Below are 21204 nucleotides of genomic sequence, written 5' to 3' on the forward strand. Positions count from 1 at the left end.
AAGTGATGCACTGAGCTTTTACATTAAATAACTTGCTAAAATATAGGGTTTCTGTCTTTACCTCTATTTATTAAATAAGAATCTTTAGATATTGTTATGGTTTGTGTCTTGCTGTGTCTCCAAAGCCTCATGTACTCCTAGGTGGGCTTTTCTGATCTGGTGGGATCTAGGGTATGTGATACTGGGAATTAAGGTTGTGTGGTACTAAATCATTCACAGATTGGTTTAGAATGTGTGTGGATAATGGCCAGGCTACCCATGGATTGTTTCTCCTCTGCAGTGCTACTTTGCTTGGAACCATCTGACTGTGATCTAAAATCTCTACAAACTGTGAGATGAAATGAGATTTTCCTCCTTTAATTCTGGGTATCAGATATTTTTTCTCAGCAACAAGAAGAGTAACTAAGACAAATCTCAGTACCAGAGGAGTGGAGTCATTGCTATGAAGTTACTTGGCCATGTGATTTAGGATCCTTTGGAACAGACTTGCCAGAAGAACTTGGAAAGTTTTGGAGATGCTAACTGAAGAAGCAGTTCTGGAATACTGTAAACTGAACTTGATGGCAAATTCTAACCCAAGCTCAGAAGACTGAATATTGATAGAAATGCAGCTGGTAAAGACCATACTCAGGATATTTCATTTAGGAACAGAGATGATATTGGCTGTTGGACTCCAGACCATGTGCAGAAAATTTGTCTGTAGTTTGTTCTTGTCTAGGGGCTTTTTATGAGGTTAAAGGAAGTGGGAAAAATGAATCTAACAGAAGAAATTTTAAGGCAGTCTAATGTCAGGGCAGTGGTAAGTTTTCTGTTAAAAATTTTTAGCTAGCTATACCTTGAGAATCTGGAGCAACCACCCAGAAGGATGATTCAAAAAGTTTTGAGTCTGGCCAGAATGAAAGCTCCAGTAAAGTTATGGCCCACAAAGATGGATCAGAGGAAAGGTTGGTTGCTGACAAGGAATGAGATAGTAGAAAATATATTCTGAGGCCATCACCAGAACCATCAGGACTCCTTATTTTATAACCTCAAGACTGAAAAAGATGAAAGAGACTTTGCTTTAAGAAGAAAGTCTCAGGATACTATGTTCCAGAATGATAGTGGTACAGAGAATTTGTTCATGAGGGTGGGTTCACAGTGCCTAGCAATCCAGGCCTTCAATCCTTAGAGCCAAAAGAGAAGAAAGTCTGACTACTGCTTCAGCTTGCAACAGACATTGACATCAGCCATGTGTGCTGGTTTCAAGTGCATGCAAGTGTTGTGGGATCAGAAAGTCTTCCACCAAGATTCCAGAAAAAGGACAAGGAAGCCAGGCAGTATACTCCTGAAGGGTGATTTGTGAAGCTGTGAACGTGAAGCCAAGGTTCAGTGGACAGTCCAGAAAGATAGGGAGGCCAGAAATATTGATCATCTGGGGGAAAGCTGCAAGGAATGAACAAAGCAGGCCCAAGAGAGAAGCCATAACCACTAACAACACCATAGGGGAAGACATACCCAAGCCCATACTGCAGCAGATGCAAGACAGAATTATAGAGTTTAATCTTTGCCTTGCTGGATTTTGCACTTGCTTTGGTCTCATTCCATATTTGTAACAGAAATGTTTATTTTGTGCCATTATATGTTACAAGTGTATAACTTTCATTTGTACAGGTCCTCATGGCTAAGAGTTTGCCTTAAATCTTAGAGGATGCTTTGGGTTTGGACTTTTCAACAACACTGAAACTGTTATCACTTTGGCAACTTTTAGAGATGAACTAAAGTGCCTTTTCCATAAGGAATGTGCATGAATCTTTTATTTATTTATATTTTTAAGGGAATAAAACCAAGCAAAACAAAACAGAAGAAAGCCAATCAAAAACCAGTGTAAATGACACAGGACTTCAAAACAATAGGAAATCAACAATGGTTATCATAATACTTCCTGCTGTCTTCAAAAAAAGCTGCAAATACCTTGAGGCATAGTAAAAGTCAAACAAAACAGAGTAGAACAGAACCAATAAAAATAAAACAATGAATGTAATAGAGAACTTCAAAATTAAATAATAGTAAATACAAAATGGCTACCATAAAATATCTTGTTATCTTTGAAATAGCTGCCCATGCCTTGTATAAAATAATATCAGACAAAACAAAACAGAACAAGACCCAACCAAACAAAACAGTGAAAATGATACAGGACTTCAAAACAAGTCAATAAGGAATCAACACTGGCCACTGCCCTCAGGAGATTCCCCATAGATGCTGCACTGCATATTGCCATCCTCTGAATAGATGATCATCAGACCATGGGCTTTAGACCTTCCAAGTCAGTGAAACACTAAACCACTACAAGCATTCAATTGTATTTCACCTCAGTAGCCATCATTGCAGCCTGTGTTTCTCTGGATCAGCTGGTTGCTTATGGAAGGGATAGGGATAGGGAAGAGGGCTGAGGGATTGGCTCTTCTTGTTTCCCTGCCCACATGTTGGAAGAGGCCCTTCAGTGACCAGCGCATGGCTCTGATTCACAGGGAGGGTTTACTTCTTGGTAACTTCTTGTTCTCTTTCTCCATAATCTGTGAATGGTGCTGACTTATGGGAAAAGGCTGTTGTCTCTGTGCATGAATCTTCCAGAGGCCAACGTGGAATGTTATGTCTTATATCTGAATGTACTCCCCAAGTCACATTCGCTCATAGGTGGGGACTTTTCTGGCTTGATCTAGAGTGTGTGATACTGGGAATATGGATGCATAGTACTAAATCAGACCACTGATTGGGTTAGCATAGCTATGAGTATGGATAATGGAAAGACCCATCCTGGGTTTGGATGGCACCACTCACCAGGCTGATAAGCTAGACAGTATAAAAAGGAAAGGGAGGGTTGTTGCTTGCTACTTGCTGATGCTTTCTCCCTCCTATCTACTCTGCCATGGATTGTTTCTCCTCTGCATTGCCCTTTTGCTGCTTCCCTGCCTTGGAACCAGCCAACTGTGAACTGAAACCTCTAAAATCTGTGAGCTGAAATCCACTTTTCCTTCTTTAACTATGGGTGTCAAGTATTTTGAGTACAGTAACTAAAAATATATACAGATTTAGGAATAAAGCATGCACTGTTATTCTGATATAAATTGACCCTGGATAAATTGCAAGAAATATTTATCTACAAAGTTCAGATTTTGCTGAAAATTGTTAACTGAGTTACATATTTCATGCCTACATGAAGTCATTTCTACTGAATCTACTGATGATGCAGTAAGTGGAAAGTTCTTGCTTAATTTGTAGTATGTGAACATATAATGTTAACCTCGGTGGGATTTTCAAGGTCATATAAATTACATTAATTCTTCTATTAGCTTTATTTTCAATCTTATTTTAAAAATAAGCTTCTGTTTCTAGTTTATTGTTAATGCTCATGGTGGTGCACTCTGTATCCCCAGTACCCTGGGAGTGTGAGGCAGGAAGATCGTAAGTTTGAGCCCCAGTTGGTCAATTTAGTGATTTAGCAAGATGCTATATCATAATAAAAATACAAAAAATGGCTGGGTATGGAACTCAGTGGGAAGGACCTGAGTTCAATCCCTAGTACTCCAAAAACAAAAATAAAAGCAGAACATATGTAACAAATTGAGTTAGAATATTTAGGTGTTTTGAGGCTGTGTTAATTTTTATCCCTATTTTAATAACTGTGCATTGGAACTCCAAAATAGAAGAAAAGAAACTAGAATAAGTATGCAAAATACTAGAAGCAAGCTCCAACATATCTTTGCTCCTGAATTCTGCATTGAGCAACAGCTATTATTTGTATACATGCATTGTGAACATAGTAATGAGTTCTGTGTTTTTTGGTATCTGCTATTCCTCCTAATAGAAATGTTCTCTTCAGTTTATATGCATATATATGGCAAAGCTTTTCATATAATTTAGAGTTTACTTCAAATGTTTTTTCTTCTAGAAGATATTCCTGGATATTCCCAGCCTTTACCCTCATCTGGGTCAGGTATGCCTTTGGTTTCTTTCATGTACCTGCCATGGTGTCCTTTGACTCCTCTGATTATCTCCATGTTGTGAAAAGGGAGTCTGGATGTAGCTTTTCTAGTGTCTTAGACAATAATAAGATGATTCAGTACCTATTTATCTGATGAATAAATAAATTTTTATATTTCTTGATTTATGAGATGACATTAAATTCAAACACTTAAATTAAAATCATTAATTTTCTCATCAGAAAAAAAATAGCAAATTTCACTTTGTTAGTATTTCCCTATTTTATTCATATTGAAGCAAGATAATATTTTTCTATATTTTTGTTGTACTGAGGCTTGAGCCCAGGGCTTTTGCATTGATATATATATATATATATATATATATATATATATATATATAACATATTTAATATTATATATAAATATATGTTTGATATATATATATATTTTTCCCTAAAATTTAAAACAAGGTCATGCTAACTCACAGTTTATCCCAGGTCTCAAGTTATAATCCTCCTGCCTCAGCCTCCCAAAGTGCTAGGATTATAGGTGTGCACAATCATATTGGGAGATTATATATATACACACATATGTATATATATTTTTCTTTTTGAAACAGCATCTCACTATGAAGTTCAGGCTGGCCTTGAGCTCACTTTGTAACCCAGGCTGATCTCAAACTTGCAAGGATTCTCCTGCTTCAGCCTCCATAGTGCTGGGATTACAGGTGTGGGCTACCACATCCAGTTTTATCCCTTCATATATTTAAATACTTTACATTTTCTCATTTAATCATTGATGTTTAATGTATCAAGAAGGGATGTTGTAGTAGCAAATCCAACTTTAAGTTTCAGAAGCATAAATCCAAACGGGCACTTACTGGTTCCAAATAATAATAAAAAAGAAGACCCAGGCTGCTCATAACAGAATATTTCCTGGAAAGGAGAAGAGGAAGAGCTGGAAGACAGTGAGAAATTTAATGCCAGTGTGCACCAATGAGAAAAGTTTATTCTTGTTTGGGGTGGGGAGCAGAGAGAAAGAAGCAGAGAAAGAGAGAGATAGCTCTGATAAAGGTATACAATTTGAAAGAGAAACACAGTGAGGAGAGAGGAAGAGACAAAGAAAGAAGGAGAAGAAGGAGAGGAAGAGAAGGAGAAGGAAGAAGAAGATGAGAAGAAAAAGAAGGAGGAGGAGGAAAAGGAGAAAGAGAAGGAGCAGTATGATGATGAGGAAGAAGCTGAAGAGGAAGAGGAGAGAGCAGACACTCCCCATTTACGGTAATTTGTAGAAATGAAAGCAGAGACAACTTGAGTCCCTTGAGTTCCACTCCAAACTAGAGTTGAATCTAGAATTCTGAACTAGAGTTTTGAAAGTTTCATTCCTGTACATCCTGGGATACATAGTCTAGACATATTTTAATAGTAATAAAATGTTGAATTTAAGGATTATTTAAGGATATTAATTTAAGGATAATAATTTAAGGATATTATCAACACCTTCATATTTATAACATTTAGAACATGGTTTTGAATATAATTGAAATAAGTAAAAAGAAATTCCCATTCCCACCCTTTAAGTTTTTAAGGAGTCTATCATAAAACATGCTGAAATAAGTGACTGTCTTTGGCTGGTAGGGTTATGAATGACTGTCATATTTGTCTTTGTACCACTCTGAGTTCTGAAAAATTCTTTTGAATAGTGAGATGGCTTTTTAATTTTTATTTGCATGGCCAAATATTAGTTATATTTTCATTTAGGTTTTCCTTCCCCCACTAACTTGGTAATTGAGTAGTATACATTCTTATTTGATGGTTCTCTTTATTCTGAGAATAGTTGGAGCTGCTGTGTTTATCTGATTATCACTCAGGGATTACAGAATGTTATGTCCTACTTTGTGTTCTTTAGGGCTTTGAAATTTTCCACATAAAATAAATTAGTAAATATTAATAATCACATACATTTCTGTTAGAAATGTAGGATTAGAGACAAATTCTGTTTAAAAATATCTCCAAGAGTTTTTATATTTTATTTTGAAAACCATTCAAATTTGATTAAGCTTCCAAGAGTGCTTTTATATAAAGTTAAATAAACTTGGGCAGGGAACTGCACTTTTTTTCTGACTGAAAAATCAGTTAATATTGTGGACACTTCATTCTGTGGTTACTTCAGTGTATTGAAGTAATCATCTATTTCTTCTAGAAGGAAGGTTTGCTAGTTTATTTTACTGCCTTTATATTCATATCACACTAAACAAATGCTTAATAAATCTTTTTGACTTGACTAATAAAAATGGTCAATATAAAATTACTTTCTGGTTTATTTAAATTACAGTTTAAAAACATTTTACATTAAAAAGAAGCACTTGCTTATGAACAAGTAATATGAGAAGACATTGTGGAACTCAGAAATTTATAGTAAAGTCAGAACAAGGATTCAGGTTTCTTGATTATGTAAGACCACGTATAATATATCTGAACATCATATACAAAATAGATGTGAATGTTATTTTTACTAATTACTTGATTGCTTATAATGAAGCTAAGAAATTGTTGAGTTTTTATTTTTTCCGTATATACTTGTCAACTTTCTTTGACAGAGTGCAAATTCCATAGTAAATGTGTTTTTTATTTATCATAATTTGAGAATGTATAGTAAAATTCACACATGAGACACTGTGAATGATTATTTTCATACAAATCTTCATAACTTGATATTGAAAGGATAATGTAAAGATTATTTTGCCATAAGATTAACTCTGTAATAAGTGTGATATTGATTATTTTATACTTAGGAATAGAAATGATGCATACAGAACCATTTAGCAAAGACAGTGATAATTAAGCTCAAAAACTGATAATTGGAGAAGTAATAAGTTGAGGCATGCATATGCTTTGTGTTTACACAACAAGGAAAGCAATATTAAATTTTTTCTTCAGAAAGAAATTCCTTAAGGATTTAAAAACTTTATAGTAAGTGTCAGAAAAATGTTATTAAAAGCTAGTCATTTTGTCTTCTGCTTTGCCTCTGATTTTTAAGCAGTTTTTCAATTATATTTTATATCTTTAAAGTTATGATCATTTTTGAGTGCAGGGTCTATATCCTATTTATTTCTGCATAGTGTTTGCACATGGTAGGAACTCAAATTTTATTGAATTAAATTTGATTAAAATGCTTCTCTGTAGTCCTCAGTTTAGAGAATAGGACTTGTATGAGTTCCTTGTAAGATAAGTTGATGCAAAAAAGTGAAAATCAGGTTTTATTTCAGTTTTCAGGATTAAGAAAACCAGTTGCAATACAAGGGAAGTGGGAGTTGGGGGGTCTTTTAAACCTGGACATTAGTTCAATTTCAGGATGGCTTCCATAGTTACTTATTGCATGTGTTTCTTTTCTATTAGGTCATGGCTACGATTACTGTCAGCTTCTGGGGAATGTCAAGAACATTATAAAATGAGTATGATTTATTATTTTTAAATTGTACCGTATGATGAGGTCCCTTATTTTGTGTCAGGTTTTAGCATGGGCATCCTTTCCTGTAGTGGTGAAATGTAATTTTATTTTATGCTGTCAGGAAGAGCATTTTTTGATATCTTTTTAGTTGGTATACGTCAACTGAATACTTTTGGAGTGACATACTTGCCAAATCTATATAATATGCTTCAAATTGTTCAGACATTTGTATGAGTCCTGTAAAGGTAAAAATGGATAAAACATAAATAAGTTTTATATAAATGTAAGTACATAAACAGTTCTGTGACAGATTTTCACATGTGAAAATTAGTAATTCTTTGAAACATTAATCTAATAATATTAAGAAATTTTTTTCTTTTTGTGGTATCGGGGATTGAACTCACGACCTCGCACTTGCCAGGCAGGCGCTTATGCTGCTGAGCTAAATTCTCAGCCCCAAGAATATGTTTTTAAACTCACTGCTAAACTAATATTAACATTTTACATTAAAACATTCAAAATAAAAGACTTTGAGATCTAAGGCAGAAACACAACACTTAAAAAGCCAACACTAAAAAAGTATTTTTTCTTTCAGTATCAGTGTTGGCAATAACCTTTAGAATGCAGTGTTTTCTTCAAATGCAATCAATATTAAATGGCCTCTTTGCTAAGATAAACATTGCATTAATGTGCATATCTTACCTCCCAGGGCTTAAAATAGCAAAAGGAGGTAGGAACTGAAAGTACCTTGAATCCATGCTGACTTGTACACTTGGGGTACAAATTGAGGTCAGCACTAGTCTCAGGATACAAGATAGATTAAGAAAGGAAACACACCATGGTGGCTGTGTTCTTTTCCTATTGGTCACGGTATGAGTAGCTGGAAAAGAAGTTGGCTTTTCTGTTTAGTGGTTTTTGTATTTCCTCTATGTATGATTGGCTTGTGGCCGAACCTTATTTTATTTCATTCTTCAGAGTGGAAAATTACAGTTTAATATTGCTAGATATGACACAAGATAGTAACAGAAACATTCACACATAGTAGGACTAAAGAAATGAAGGTCAGATAGTCAAATAGGGTGCATAAAATATTTTGTTCTCTGAAAAAATTCAGTCTTTTAGTTCTTAATGTGATGCTTGAAATGGCTGTCAAATTGTAAGAGAATTCCACTGACTTTCTAAATAAGAATAGGCTAGATAAAATTCATTTTTTAATAATCTAGGATGCAAGGAAACTTTACTGTAGAGGAAAAAGCTCTGGACTAGAAGAAAAAAAAAAAAAAAACTACCTGAGTAATTTTCAATAAGTATACACCCAGGTAATTTCTCTTCTATCCCCCACCAAGTATGTATCACAATCTCCAACTCAGAAAATGTGTTGAGAAATATTGCTCATATAATTTGGATTTTTTCTCTTTTGTGTCTCTCCACCTTAATGTTTGTAAATTAACGGAAAAGCTAAGCTGTAGTAGTTTACAATGTTCTTAGTAAAAATTTCACTGTCTAGTGAAGATTTTCTCCCCAAGTATTTCTAGTTCTATACTTCTTTATTAGGTCTTACTTAGTATGTGGATGTATTCTCTCAAGGTTGTATATTAATTCTAAGATATTTTATAAGCTAGAGGTAGTAGATTAAATAACAGTCATTTTCCCTTTCTCCACTTTTTTTTTTTGGCTTGGTTAGTATTCAAATCTTGGATCAGAAGCCTTTAGAAATATGGGCTTTTTTGGTTTTTACAAGTAGTTTGTTATTGTAAACCTGGGTAAATTCTATTAGTGGTAGAAAGTTCTGGTGTATAGTAAGAATTCAAGCAGTGATTGTTCCAACAGAATACCTTTGTGGTTTAATAACATATTGTATGAAAATATGGCCAATGGTAATTTAAATTTTTACTCTTGGATGACTTAGTTTCTTAATTGGATAGAAATGATATTTCTAGAGAGGCAGTCATTTTTAGTGTAATGTATTACTTGTGAATGCTAGTTATGATCATTTGAATGGTAAGACAGCTCTCATTAATCAGTTTCTGGTAGAAAGCCAAGTTGAGCCCCAAAGTAGTAAATTCCTAGTTAGATATCTTGTTACTTAATCGATGATATTATTTCAATGTGCTGTGAACAAAGTAAATATATTAATAATTAAGGTATAAAAAACAATTATTTTCTTACAAAATAATACAAGTGTATTTTAAGAACTATTATTGAGAATGAAACAGATAACTAATTCTACCTGTAACAGTCATTAAGGAAAATTTTGATGTATTGCTAAAAATTATGTATTTATTCCTAATGATTAAAGATTCCAAAATCTGATGAATTTTAAGATTTAGAATAAACTAACTTCATAATTTTTGGTCATCCTCTTTTAGCCCTGGAAAGTCTTATCCCTTCTCATGTGCAATCTCCATACCTTTAGTATGAGTCCCCATGATGTATGTGTTTCATTACTCACAAACTTTAGATACATAATCAATTTTATGAAAAACATGCCATTACTCAGGGACCATCATCAGCCACTTCTTTCTACAAGAAAACTTGGTTGACTCCTTTTCTTCCATGAGTTATTTGGATAATCCCCTACCACTCTTATGTAAGACTTTTAAAGCAAAGGTATATATGCTAGGATTGCCCCTGTCAGTTTCATTTTTTTTAGTGTACTTAAAATCTTGATTATTACTATTATCAAAATATTTCCTCTATAATTTTCATTGAGAAATCATAGAAATATATTTTATATTTAATGATATAAGTTTCTCACAAGTTAAATTAAGTACTGAAAATACCTGCCCACTTATTAAGTCAACAATAATTTAAATGTTTGACTTTTTTGTTTAGACTTTTTGAAAAAAACTCAATTTTGAGGCTGTTTCATCTATTTCAAAAGAACTTGGGTACTCAGAGCAGAACACCTAGGAAACATTCTAATTAACATCATCATGTTTGAACTATGCCTCCTTGGGGTTCTGGAAAGGAAGTCAGATGCCTTAAAGTGTCAAAATCAGACCGAGGTGGTTGAAGACTGGCTTGAACTTGGTTGTATGAGAAGTTAGCACCTATGTGAAATTCTTAATGCACATTAGACTTGAGCATTGCAGGCTGTATTTTACAAGAGTAGCCAGGTGTGGGCAGTGATACAGGGCTCAGGGGACCTCTTACCGGCCCAGGGATCCAAGGCATTCAGTGCAAAACCTGGCCAGCAGCCCCAGTGAGAGTGAGTAGGAGCCATGTGACTCTGGTGAGTTGGAGTGTGCAATTGCCTCCTGCTTCAGAGCTACCTGATCCGAATACTAAGCAGAGCGAGTGCCGGGCTGAGAGTGTAAGACACTGAAGACACTGCAGAGCAAGGTGCTTATTCCAGAGGCATTACAAAACATGGAGATTAAAGACCAGGGAGCACAAATGGAGCCGCTGCTTCCTACGGTAAGAGACAACCTGCTGTCAAATAGATTAACTGCTTTGCTGCAAAACCTGTCAGGCAAATGATCTTGTAGCTAGGTGCAGATAGTGTACTTTTTGGGGTGATGGATAGCTCCAAAGACATATGGACAGGGTCTCCTCCCATCTCGGGAGACTGAAATGCATAAACCAAAGCACATGATTTTTTTTCCTCTTTTCTCAATATGGATGCACTATGGTCTCATGTTTGCTGCTGTTTGAAGAAATGGCTAGCTTTTAGCACAGGGGCAGTTGTGTGTCTCTCTCTCCCTGTCTATTTCTGCCTATCTTTCTGTTTCTCAGGTTGGGTAATGATGACTCTCAGGTCCGTGCAAAGAAGCCCTCCTTTATCTTGTTTAATCCCTAACAAATTTCCTCCCCATGCCTCATCCGTAGGCAGTGAGGTGCTGGAATCTGCTGCTGTTGCTGCTCTAGAGATTTATCCTCCGCAGAAACCAGGGAAAGCGATTGTGTGTGTGTGTGTGTGTGTGTGTGTGTGTGTGTGTGTGTGTGTATGTGTGTGTGATCTGTCAGTCTCTTTCTTTTTGAGGGAAATGTGTCATGGTTCATGTACAAAAATGGTATACATTTTTGGGGGCAGACACACGATTCAGATTTGAGTATCTGAAAGGTTACTGGGCTGTCATTTGCAAATAGCTCCTCTGTTTATCTCTGGGTCCTTAAACTGCTGCCCAGGTTTAATTTTTTGAGCAAATGATTGATTTACCTCTTATCTTCTCTACAATCTCTCCGGTTCACAGACTTTGGAGATCTTCAGACAACATCATTTTTTAGTCTAGAGCAGCTGATGTTGCTGTGTTCAAGGAGGGGAGGGGGAAGCCCCAGCATTTTCTTGACGCAGCAGAGATACCAAATGCTACCTTTCCGTCGTCTATCAGCGTTATCATAGCCCAGAATAGTAAAAATCCCCACTCTGTTCCAAACCAAAAGGAGGGGCTGTTTCTCAGCTCTGTTACTCAGGTTAGTGATCCACCTTGCAGACGAAAAACTAGCGGTAAATTGTTCATTTCGGAGCTCATTCCTAAGCTTTAAATACATCTGTAAATGAAATGATATCATAGGAGAGGTGAGCAAATTCTGGGCCACTGTATTTTCCGGCCCTTACTTCTCCTGCAGGGCTCAAATGCTGCAAAAAATTTCAGTTTGCATCCCGGACTCAGCTGTGACTACTGAGCATGCCCAGTTCTCCTCTGGGGGTACTCCGGGTTTGCACAGGGAGGGAGCAGGGAGATGAGAAGAAAGCAGAAGTCACCACTAAGAATGGAGCCTAAATAAAGGGAAAGGACAGCATCGAGGTTGGGGGTGTCAGTTAACTTGCTTGCTTGAACGTAGAGCCATTTCTATTTGGAATCAAAGTGCAATTATTATACAGAGACAAAGTAAAAAGATTTGCTCATCTCCCCAAACTTGAATAGAAACATAAATTAGTGTTTTGTGGTTACTTCGAATAAATAATCTTGAAGATATCAGGGAATTGGGTGAGAAGCATGAATTAAACACAGGAATTGCAGTGTGAGGATTTAGGAAAGATCAGATATAGGGGCAAAACCCATTTTTGCAGCAGAGGAGGGGGGTTGAAACTTGTCCTAGAAAAGCAGGCTGAAGCCTGTTTGATGTGGCTTATGGATTGTCACTTGTCGAAAAAGCAGTTAAAGGGTTTAGGATCAAATGAGGATTAACTGGAGGAATTTAGAAATGGACGACCTTACAGGGCTGGATGGGCGACCAGTTTGTTGTTTAGAAGTGGGGGGAAAATACCGGTTTGGCTAGAAAAATACACAGTAAACCTTGATGGAAGTGTTTGAAGGTCATAGTTATAAGTTTGCATTTCATAGGGGTCATAGTCAGTACAGAATAGTTGCATAGTTCATTGGTAAAACAGGACCATGTTAACAGTAATTTAAGAAAAATAAACCTGAGAAGCTAGATAGCATGCTAAGTTTTTGGAATAATTTTACATTTGTATACTACTTCCAAATTCCACTATTGCTTTCCTGACTTATTTTCGTTGTCAAAACAAGCATTTTATCTAAAGCGTAATTTATTATCTTTATTTTAAAGATGAGAAATTGAGAACATGGAATCTGAGTAACATGTCCGGGGGTCATCACGTAGTGATGGGATAGAACTACAATATAGGTCTTCTAAAACTAGCTTAGAAGTTTAAAAAATTTTTATAATACATTCTTCACAGGTTTAACACAATTCTCAGACTGAAATTTTTATGCTTGAAAAGAGAAAGAAATAGCTATGACTTTGTTTTAGAAATTAATCAGATAACGTTGCAAATAATTCTGTGAAAAGAAATATGACACAATATTCTATAATAGTCTAGGAAGTCCTAGCATTGCTAGTAATTTGTTCTGTGATCTTGGGAAAGTTAAACTAGTTTCCTCAATGGAAAATTGTGAAGAGAGTGATGTATAGCTTTTGGATTTTGTGGTGGGTAAGGAAATAACCTGCGTGAAGTTCCTGAGAGTTAGATAAGTGTTTAATAAAAGTTAGTTTCATTTTGGAATGATGCCATCAAAATGTATTCTAAGCTTCAGGTTTTTATGAAACTGGCACTCAGTAGCCTAGTAAGGATGAATGGTGGGCAATGAAGTATTAGAAAGATTGGATGATGGAGGTGAGGGTTGGGATTTTTTTGTTTTTGTTTTTGTTTTTGTTTTTTTGTTACTGGGATCAAACTCCCACTTGCCAGGCAGGCACTTATTCCTAAATCCCCACTCCCAGTGTTGGGATTTTTAAGTTATAACTATGGAAACTTCGAAGTATTGGAGAATCAAGAGGAAAGACATTAAAAACCAAAATTAGATCTAGGACAGAACCAGTCAAAAGTAAGTAAAGAAGTGAAAAAGAAAGAAAAATCGTAAGAATGGACAAATTTGCCAAATGAATGAATGTATAGATTCTGATGTAAGTGAAATGGAAAAAAGGATTCTTATTAATCTTCCCAAGTTTACCTCCACTTAGTATAATAAAGGACATCTGAATCATGTGATGGAAGAGTCCCTAATATGTTTACCTTTTTACTCCATTCTTTATTAGCAAGTTTCAAAGATAATTTTCTTTCACCAGACTAACCATCATTGCATGTTTTTCCATCATTGCTATTTGTAGGCCCTAATCACACCAAGGGGTAGAGTACTCAGTCTTCAGGTCCAGAGTACAGTCTCTTATTGTAGTTAAGAAAGTATACACGAGATTCATTTCTTTATTAAATGCCTATTCTTGGTCAAATGTAATCTTGGGGCTTGGAGATATATTAATAAATAAGCCAGACAAAAACCCAGTCTCAATGGGGTCCTTGATCTCTCTAGTCCAGAGGTAAGACTCAATATAACCTTTTATGAGACTGCTTTCTTCTTTCTCCTCCAATATTTAATCATTGTTATAAGCTTTTTAACAAAGGTAATGATAATAATACTACTTTAATAAATATGGAATTAATCTTTTGAAAATATGATGGTACACTTTTAGGATATTACATTTTTTCCTCTGACATTCAGTGTAATAGTTTTTTTTATAGGAGTAATCTGAGAATTTTTAAATTCCTAGACAGTAGATGAAACTTATAGGAAATATCTTTATAAAAATTTATATCTCATGATATGTAGTTTTTGGTGATACATATAGTGAATGAGCCTTGGGTTTTTTTTTATTTAGAGAAAAAAAGAAAGCAAAACAGAAAAAAGGGTAGAAATAATACAGAATTTCAAAAACAAAAATCAGTAAGAAATCACAGGTTGATAAATTACATATTGTTATCTTAGAAATAGTTGTTTAAGTTACAAATCAAAGCATAACAAATGGACATACAAGCAAATAATACAGCACAAACTATTCTGTTTGATGAATTAACAAAAAATTAGTAGTATGATTATCTATCTTGCACACTTAAACATACATACAGTTATATGTGTATACCAAAAGTTGTTCTTTCTTTTTGAGCACTTTGTTTCTCTTTCATTATTATGATATCTGTTATACATTTTGGATCTTATTACTCTTTCAGTTTATTATTATTATTTTTTACTCTAGAGAGACACTATGATATTTACAAATGTGACTCTGATTTATTGGTGAATCTATCCTGGAACCCTTCTGGGAATCTGATGTCCTAGAAGGAACTTATTTTAAATTGAGCATATTCATATAACATTCCTAAGGCATGAAATTGAAGTCACATTTTTAGAGGTACTTTGATATCTCTAAAGGACAGATAGTGGAACTTAACATTTTTTTTTTTTATGTTAACTTCAGGTTTCCAAATGACCCATTTTATTGAATTGCTTTATTTGTGAGAAAATTAAGAAAAGTCTTATGTATTATTAAATTTGGGAAAGGAAAATGAGACTAAAATGTCAAAATTATAAAATTATAATGTACTAGTTAAGTAGCATTGTCTTATCTGTTTTACTCAAATTGGAATTTAAATTATAATTTGAATTAAAAAAAACATACAACACGATAGTTTGTAGAAAGCCATGTGCAGCATAACAAATCAATTCTCATTTCTCCTTTCACAATTTGAATTGTTACTCTGAATCGTCCTGTACAAATTAAATATATGTATAGGAGGCTAGGGTTTGGAATGAGTGGTAAAATCTAAAGCCTACAAGTATTAAATTTATGATAAAAATATCAAAGTAACTAGGAAGTAACCTAGTTTATAATGGAAAGTTAGAAAAAAAAAATCTGGGCCAAGACCTGAAACTCAAATATAACCAGAGAATAGAATAAAATCACACTTTGGGGTATCATTTTCTTGTAATGTAGGATGATGGCTGACTTCAAGTCCAAACTGGACATACAGCAATGCACTGCACTACAAATAAATGGGGAAAATGGAGATGTCATTCTCAACCCTTCTGTGAAAAGACACCTCTTCCTTTCTCATGTTTTGTAAGATAATTTGGCTTTCTGGGACAATACTACTGTTAATTTATAAAGTAAATATTAACTAGGATTTGTGCTTTATTTTTAGATAAAAGAAACTAAGTTGAAGTTTCAATACATTTTTAAACCATAAATAATTGTGTCAGATATTGTACTCCTTAGGATATGCTCTTTTGCTTTAAAAAGGGGGAATAACTGATTTATAGTGTATCTTTTGTGGAATCATATCTATCTATCTATCTATCTATCTATCTATCTATCATCTATCTATCTATCTATCTATCTATCTATCTACTTGTATACTTTACACTTAATCTTTACTACAAAGCTGAGGGACAACTGCAAATATATTTTAATAAGCTTTATTTTTTTAAGGACAGTCTAGATTCACAGATATATTAGGTAGAAGATACAAGGATTTCTCATACATTCTCTGCCTTTATACGGCACAATTTTTCTTATTAACAACATCCCTCTTTAAGTTGTTAAAATTCTTACAGCAGGTAAATATGTATTGATGTACTGTTATCACTCAGAGTCCATAGTCTGCACTAGAACTTTGTGTTGAGAATTCTCCAGGCTTGGATAAATTTGTAATAACATCTGTACACCATTATACCATAGCATGGAATAGTTTCACTGCCCTAAAAATTCACTGAGCTCTCTTTATTCATTCTTGCCTCCCCACTAACCCCTGAAAACCACTAATTTTTACTATGTCATTTTGCCTTTTTTCAGAAGGTCATCTAGTTGAAGTTGTTTACCATAGTAGTTAGTCTTTTCAAATCAACTCTTTCACGTAGTGACAGGCTTTTTAGTTTCCTCATGTCTTTTCATGGCTTGATAACTTCTTGCTGTTTAACATCATAATATTCTATTGGCTGTATTACAATTTATCCCTTCACCTGTAGAAGGGCATTTTGGTTGCTTTCAAGTTTTGAAAGTTGTGAATAAAGCTGATATAAACATCTATGTGTAGGTTTTTGTGTAGACATACATTTTTAACTTTTTCAAGTAAATACTGAGGAACTTGATATCTGGGTTATAAGAGTATTTAGTATTTTGAAAAATTCTTGAAACTGCTTCCAAACCTACTACACCATTTTGCATTTCCACTAGCAATGAACGATAGCTCCTGTTGTTCTGCAACTTCATCAGCTTTTGGTATTGTCAATGGTTTGGATTTTAGCCATCCTGATAGATGTTTAGTGGTATTTCAGTTTTAATTTGCATTTTCCTGATGTTGTGTGTGTAGCACATCTTTTCATACTTATTTATGAAAGCGTTTTCTGTGCGGTTGGAAGACAGAAGTAAAGTAAAACGGCCTTTATTTTAAGGACACAGAGAGAAATTCCATGATCGCTGGGGTCTGGCTTTCTCTGCCAGACACGTGGTGTGGGGGGCATACATATACTTTGGTCTGGGGTGGTGCCTAAAGGGGCATTACTGATGCGCCAGCAGCCGATTGGAACTCATTTTGCATAACAGGTAAGTTGCCTAGGGGCGGGGGAAATGCCCTGAAGATAAATGTCCCTTGGTCCTGCCTCTCACTGCTGTAGTGTCCTGTCTATGGCAGAATACTTTCAATTTTCCCTTTCTAGAACTGCAGTAAGATGTTAAAATTTTGGGCCATTTTTAAATCGGGTTGCATTATTTACATTTTTTTGTTTGTTTTTGTACTTAGTTTTATTACTTTACATGTAACAATTTTAGACTGTGTGTTTCTTAACTAGTTTTAATGATTGCCATCAAATTTATCATTTATTTGTTTTACAACTCTTTATTTTCAAATTTTCTGTTGGGTGCAGTACATCATTTGAGCAAATTTTTCAGAGGTTCTTTGTTAATATACTTTCTTAAGTCTTTTTATCTGAGAATCTTCTCTAGTTGCTTTTGTACAGAAATAATAATGTGGCAGAATTATTTTTCCTTAAAACTCTGTAGAAAATGTCTCCTTGTCTCTGGCATTTAGAATTGCATGAGAAAAATCTCAGGACAGTCTGACTTTTGCTCCTTATAGGTGAACAACTTTCTCTGTATGGATACTTGTAAATTTTTTTCATTATCCTTGAAATTTAATAAAGTAACATGTATAGGAAGCTTTCAGCCTTACCTCTCATGGAAATAGGCCGGCAGTGCTTCCGGGTCACTTCTTAGGCTTTAGTCTAGGAAGGCTTCTTCCTGTGTACTGATTTGCTGTGCTGCAGGCAGGCCCTCTTTAATAAAGACCCACATCCATGTTCCTGTGGGGTTTAGTCACCATAATATGTGTAGGTGTGGCTTTCTATTTATTGAACTTTATTTATTTATTTTATCGGTACCAGGGATCGAACTCATGACTGCCTGCTTGCAAGGCAGGTGCTTAGGCGGCTGAGCTAAATCCCCAGCCCTTATTCATTAAATTTTAAAGGTACTCTGGGAACTCTTTTCATTTGCAGGCCTACTTCTCACTTAAACTCAGGGAAGTCTTCTTCAGTTAACTCCTTAATTATGTTTCAGCCTCCTTTGCTTTATCCTCTGTTTCCAGCATTCCTGTTGTGCTTAGATTGTAGCTCCTGGGTGGTCCTTCCACAGCTCTCTTGATTTCCTCTTATTGTCTCTTACTTTCTTTGGCCTTGTCCTCTGTATTCTGTTAGAAATATTTATTTTGCATTTACTTCAGCAGTTTTGTTTTGTGACTGATCTTGTTTACGTGCTTCCTTTAACTCAGAAGTACAAGAATTGTTCCTTTTGCTCTAACACCATCTGCTCTATTATTAATGCACATCTTTAATGACCTCTCTTAAAAATATTTACCTAATCCTGCCTAACTCATATGTGGAGATTGATACATCTGTTTGAAAAGGTGGATTTTTTCAGTTACTTAGCTGTGTTCCTTTTTTTTGAACTGTGGTATTGCAATCTTTCCAACTGCTCTTCTTTGCGGTGGGGTTTAAAAGTGTGGTCTTACAAGTGCTGAGGTTGAAGAATGTGTAAAATGGCTCCTCTTGTGTCATGTCTGCATGGCTCATGTCTTGTTTTCTTATTGTTGAGTTTTAGAAGTTCTTTGTGTATCCTTATCAGACAAACCTTTTCCAACTATGTTTTCCCAATCTGTGGCTTATCTTGTCGTTCTCTTTAGCAGTGTCTTTTGCAGCAGAACATTTAGATTTTGGTGAAGCCTAGCATCTGAATTCTTCCTTTCATTTGCTCTTTTATTTAAAGATTCATCGTCACACCCCAGGGTCACTTAGAATTTTTCCTGTGTTATCTTCTGAGGCTTTATTGGTTTTATGTTTTACTTTCAGGTCTGTAACTTATTTTGAGTTATTTTTTGTTGAAGGTGTAAACTATGTCTACATTCATCTTTTTTATGTGAATGCCAGTTTAGTCTTTTTATTGAGAAGAATCATTTGTCTGTTGTGTTATCTTTGCTTTTTTTTTTTTTGTCAAAAATCAGTTTGTTAAAGGATGTCAGTGTCGATCTGTTTGTCAGTTATTTCACCAAAAATACTACACTGTCTATTATAGATTTATAGTAAATATTAATATTAGGTTGGATCTGTTCTCCTACTTGGAGAACAGTGGATTATAATGCTTGGGCCACAGAGGATCTTTGCCTTTCTTTATAAACTTAGAACCAGCTTGTGAATATCCACAAAACAGTCTGTTTTTTTCTTGCAATCACACTGAATGTTTTATCATGTTGGGAAGAATGGATTATCTTGACAATTTTGAGTCTTCCTAGCCATGGAACATGTCTCCATTTACTTAGATATTTGAGTTCTCTTACTGGAGTTTTATAGCACTTGTGCTATACAAAGAAAATTTGTATCACACGTTTTGTAAGATTTATATCTAATATTTAATTTTGGGGACTGCCTATATAAATGGTAAATTTGAAATTCATTACTGTTCATTGCTTTCTGTAGGAAGGCAATTGACTTTTATTTATTAGGTTCATCTTTCTAGAATCACTTATTAGTTCTAAGATTCTTTTTTGTTGTTGTTGTTGATAATTATTTGGAATTTTCTCCATACATATACATGCCATCTATAAACAAAGACACTTTTATTTTTTCCTTCCTAATCTTGGTATCACTTTCCCTTCCCTTCCCTTCCCTTCCCTTCCCTTCCCTTCCCTTCCCTTCCCTTCCCTTCCCCTTGATTTATTGCTTTATCGAGGACTACATACGCAGTGCTGAGGAGCAGTGGTGAAATAGAACATTATTGCCTTTTTCTTGATTGTGGTGGGAAAATTTTGAGTTTCTCACCAGTTAAATATGGTGTTAAATTCATCTTTTTCCTCCCAGATACTCTTGACCAACTTGAAGAAATTCCCCTAATTCTTAGTTTACTGAAAGTTTTTATCATGACAGGGCATTAGATTTTGTGAGTTTTTCAGCGTCCTTTGATACAATCATTTGGTTTTTCTTCTTTAGCTTGTTGATATGATAAATTTCATTAATTGACTTTTGAATGGTGAACCAGTACTTCATAAATCCTACTTAGTTGTGATGTATACTTCTTCTCGTGTATTATTTGATTTTAGTTGGTGTAATTTTGTTAAAATTTTTTCATTTATGTTTACAGAAGATATTGGTTTGTAATTTTATCTTTTGGTAATGTTTTTGATTTTGATATTAGGATATTACTGACCTTGCAGGGTGAACTAGGGAACATTCACTCACAGTTTTCTTGAAAAAGATTGTAGGGAATTGGGATAATTTCTTAAAGGTTTAGTAGAATTGATCAGTGTCTCTTCTGGCTCTGGTTTTTTTGCTTTAGAAAGTTATGAATTATTGATACCATTTCTTTGGTAAAGAGTCACGTGTATTTTAATTAGAAGACTATAGAAATCAAATAAAGTATAGGTTGTAACCTAATTCCTTAACCTACATGTAATGAAACCACATCAGACACATAAGAAGAGATACTTAATGGCATTTTTAAAATGTTTGTTAGTGTCAGAATAGTAGTGCCAAAACCTGTTAATTCCTACTTTGTCATTGTTTTTTTACTTTTGTACAGTTCTTATTCTAGCATAAAATCAATAGCTGAATGGCAAATTCAAATTATAATTAGACATTGTTTATGAAGCAATACTTGATATTGTCTGAGGCTTACGGTATAAGCATTTCTAATATTCATGATCATCCCGAAAGATTAGTAATATTCCAGCCTTGCAGATGAGAAGGGGCTCAGAGAAATGAGAGAATTAACCAAGATTATATACCTAGTAAGCACTAAGCTAGCATTTGAAAATATTTCATCTAATGAAAAAGTGATTTTTTTCCCTAAGGCCAAGTACAAATAAACAGTAATCATATGGAGAATAATATTTCACATTTATTCCTTCAATCAAGTACGAAAGGACTATGACACATATTGCATCATTACATGCATATGAAACATTCAGAATAGGCAAATTCTTAGAGACACAAAGCAGATTAGTGGT

General features: G+C 34.6%; 1 protein-coding gene across 10 annotated transcripts in view; it reads left to right on the forward strand.

Moving 5' to 3' along the window:
• Nucleotides 1–10540: 10540 nt before the first annotated feature.
• Slc4a10 (solute carrier family 4 member 10) overlaps nucleotides 10541–21204 on the forward strand; it is a 288459-nt gene continuing 277795 nt past the window's right edge. For 2 of the 10 annotated variants that reach the window (XM_063259159.1, XM_063259164.1), the window contains exon 1: nucleotides 10541–10829. In XM_063259159.1, the coding sequence (XP_063115229.1) occupies nucleotides 10782–10829 (48 nt within the window). In that variant the 5' untranslated portion in view covers nucleotides 10541–10781. The remainder of the gene's footprint in view (nucleotides 10830–21204) is intronic. The other 8 variants (XM_063259158.1, XM_063259160.1, XM_063259162.1 and 5 more) reach the window with 6 other exon arrangements.

Source organism: Cavia porcellus, unplaced genomic scaffold (assembly GCF_034190915.1).
Source record: "Cavia porcellus strain 051 isolate PalLab524CR breed Dunkin Hartley unplaced genomic scaffold, mCavPor4.1 scaffold_12, whole genome shotgun sequence".
NCBI classification, from domain to species: domain Eukaryota; kingdom Metazoa; phylum Chordata; class Mammalia; order Rodentia; family Caviidae; genus Cavia; species Cavia porcellus.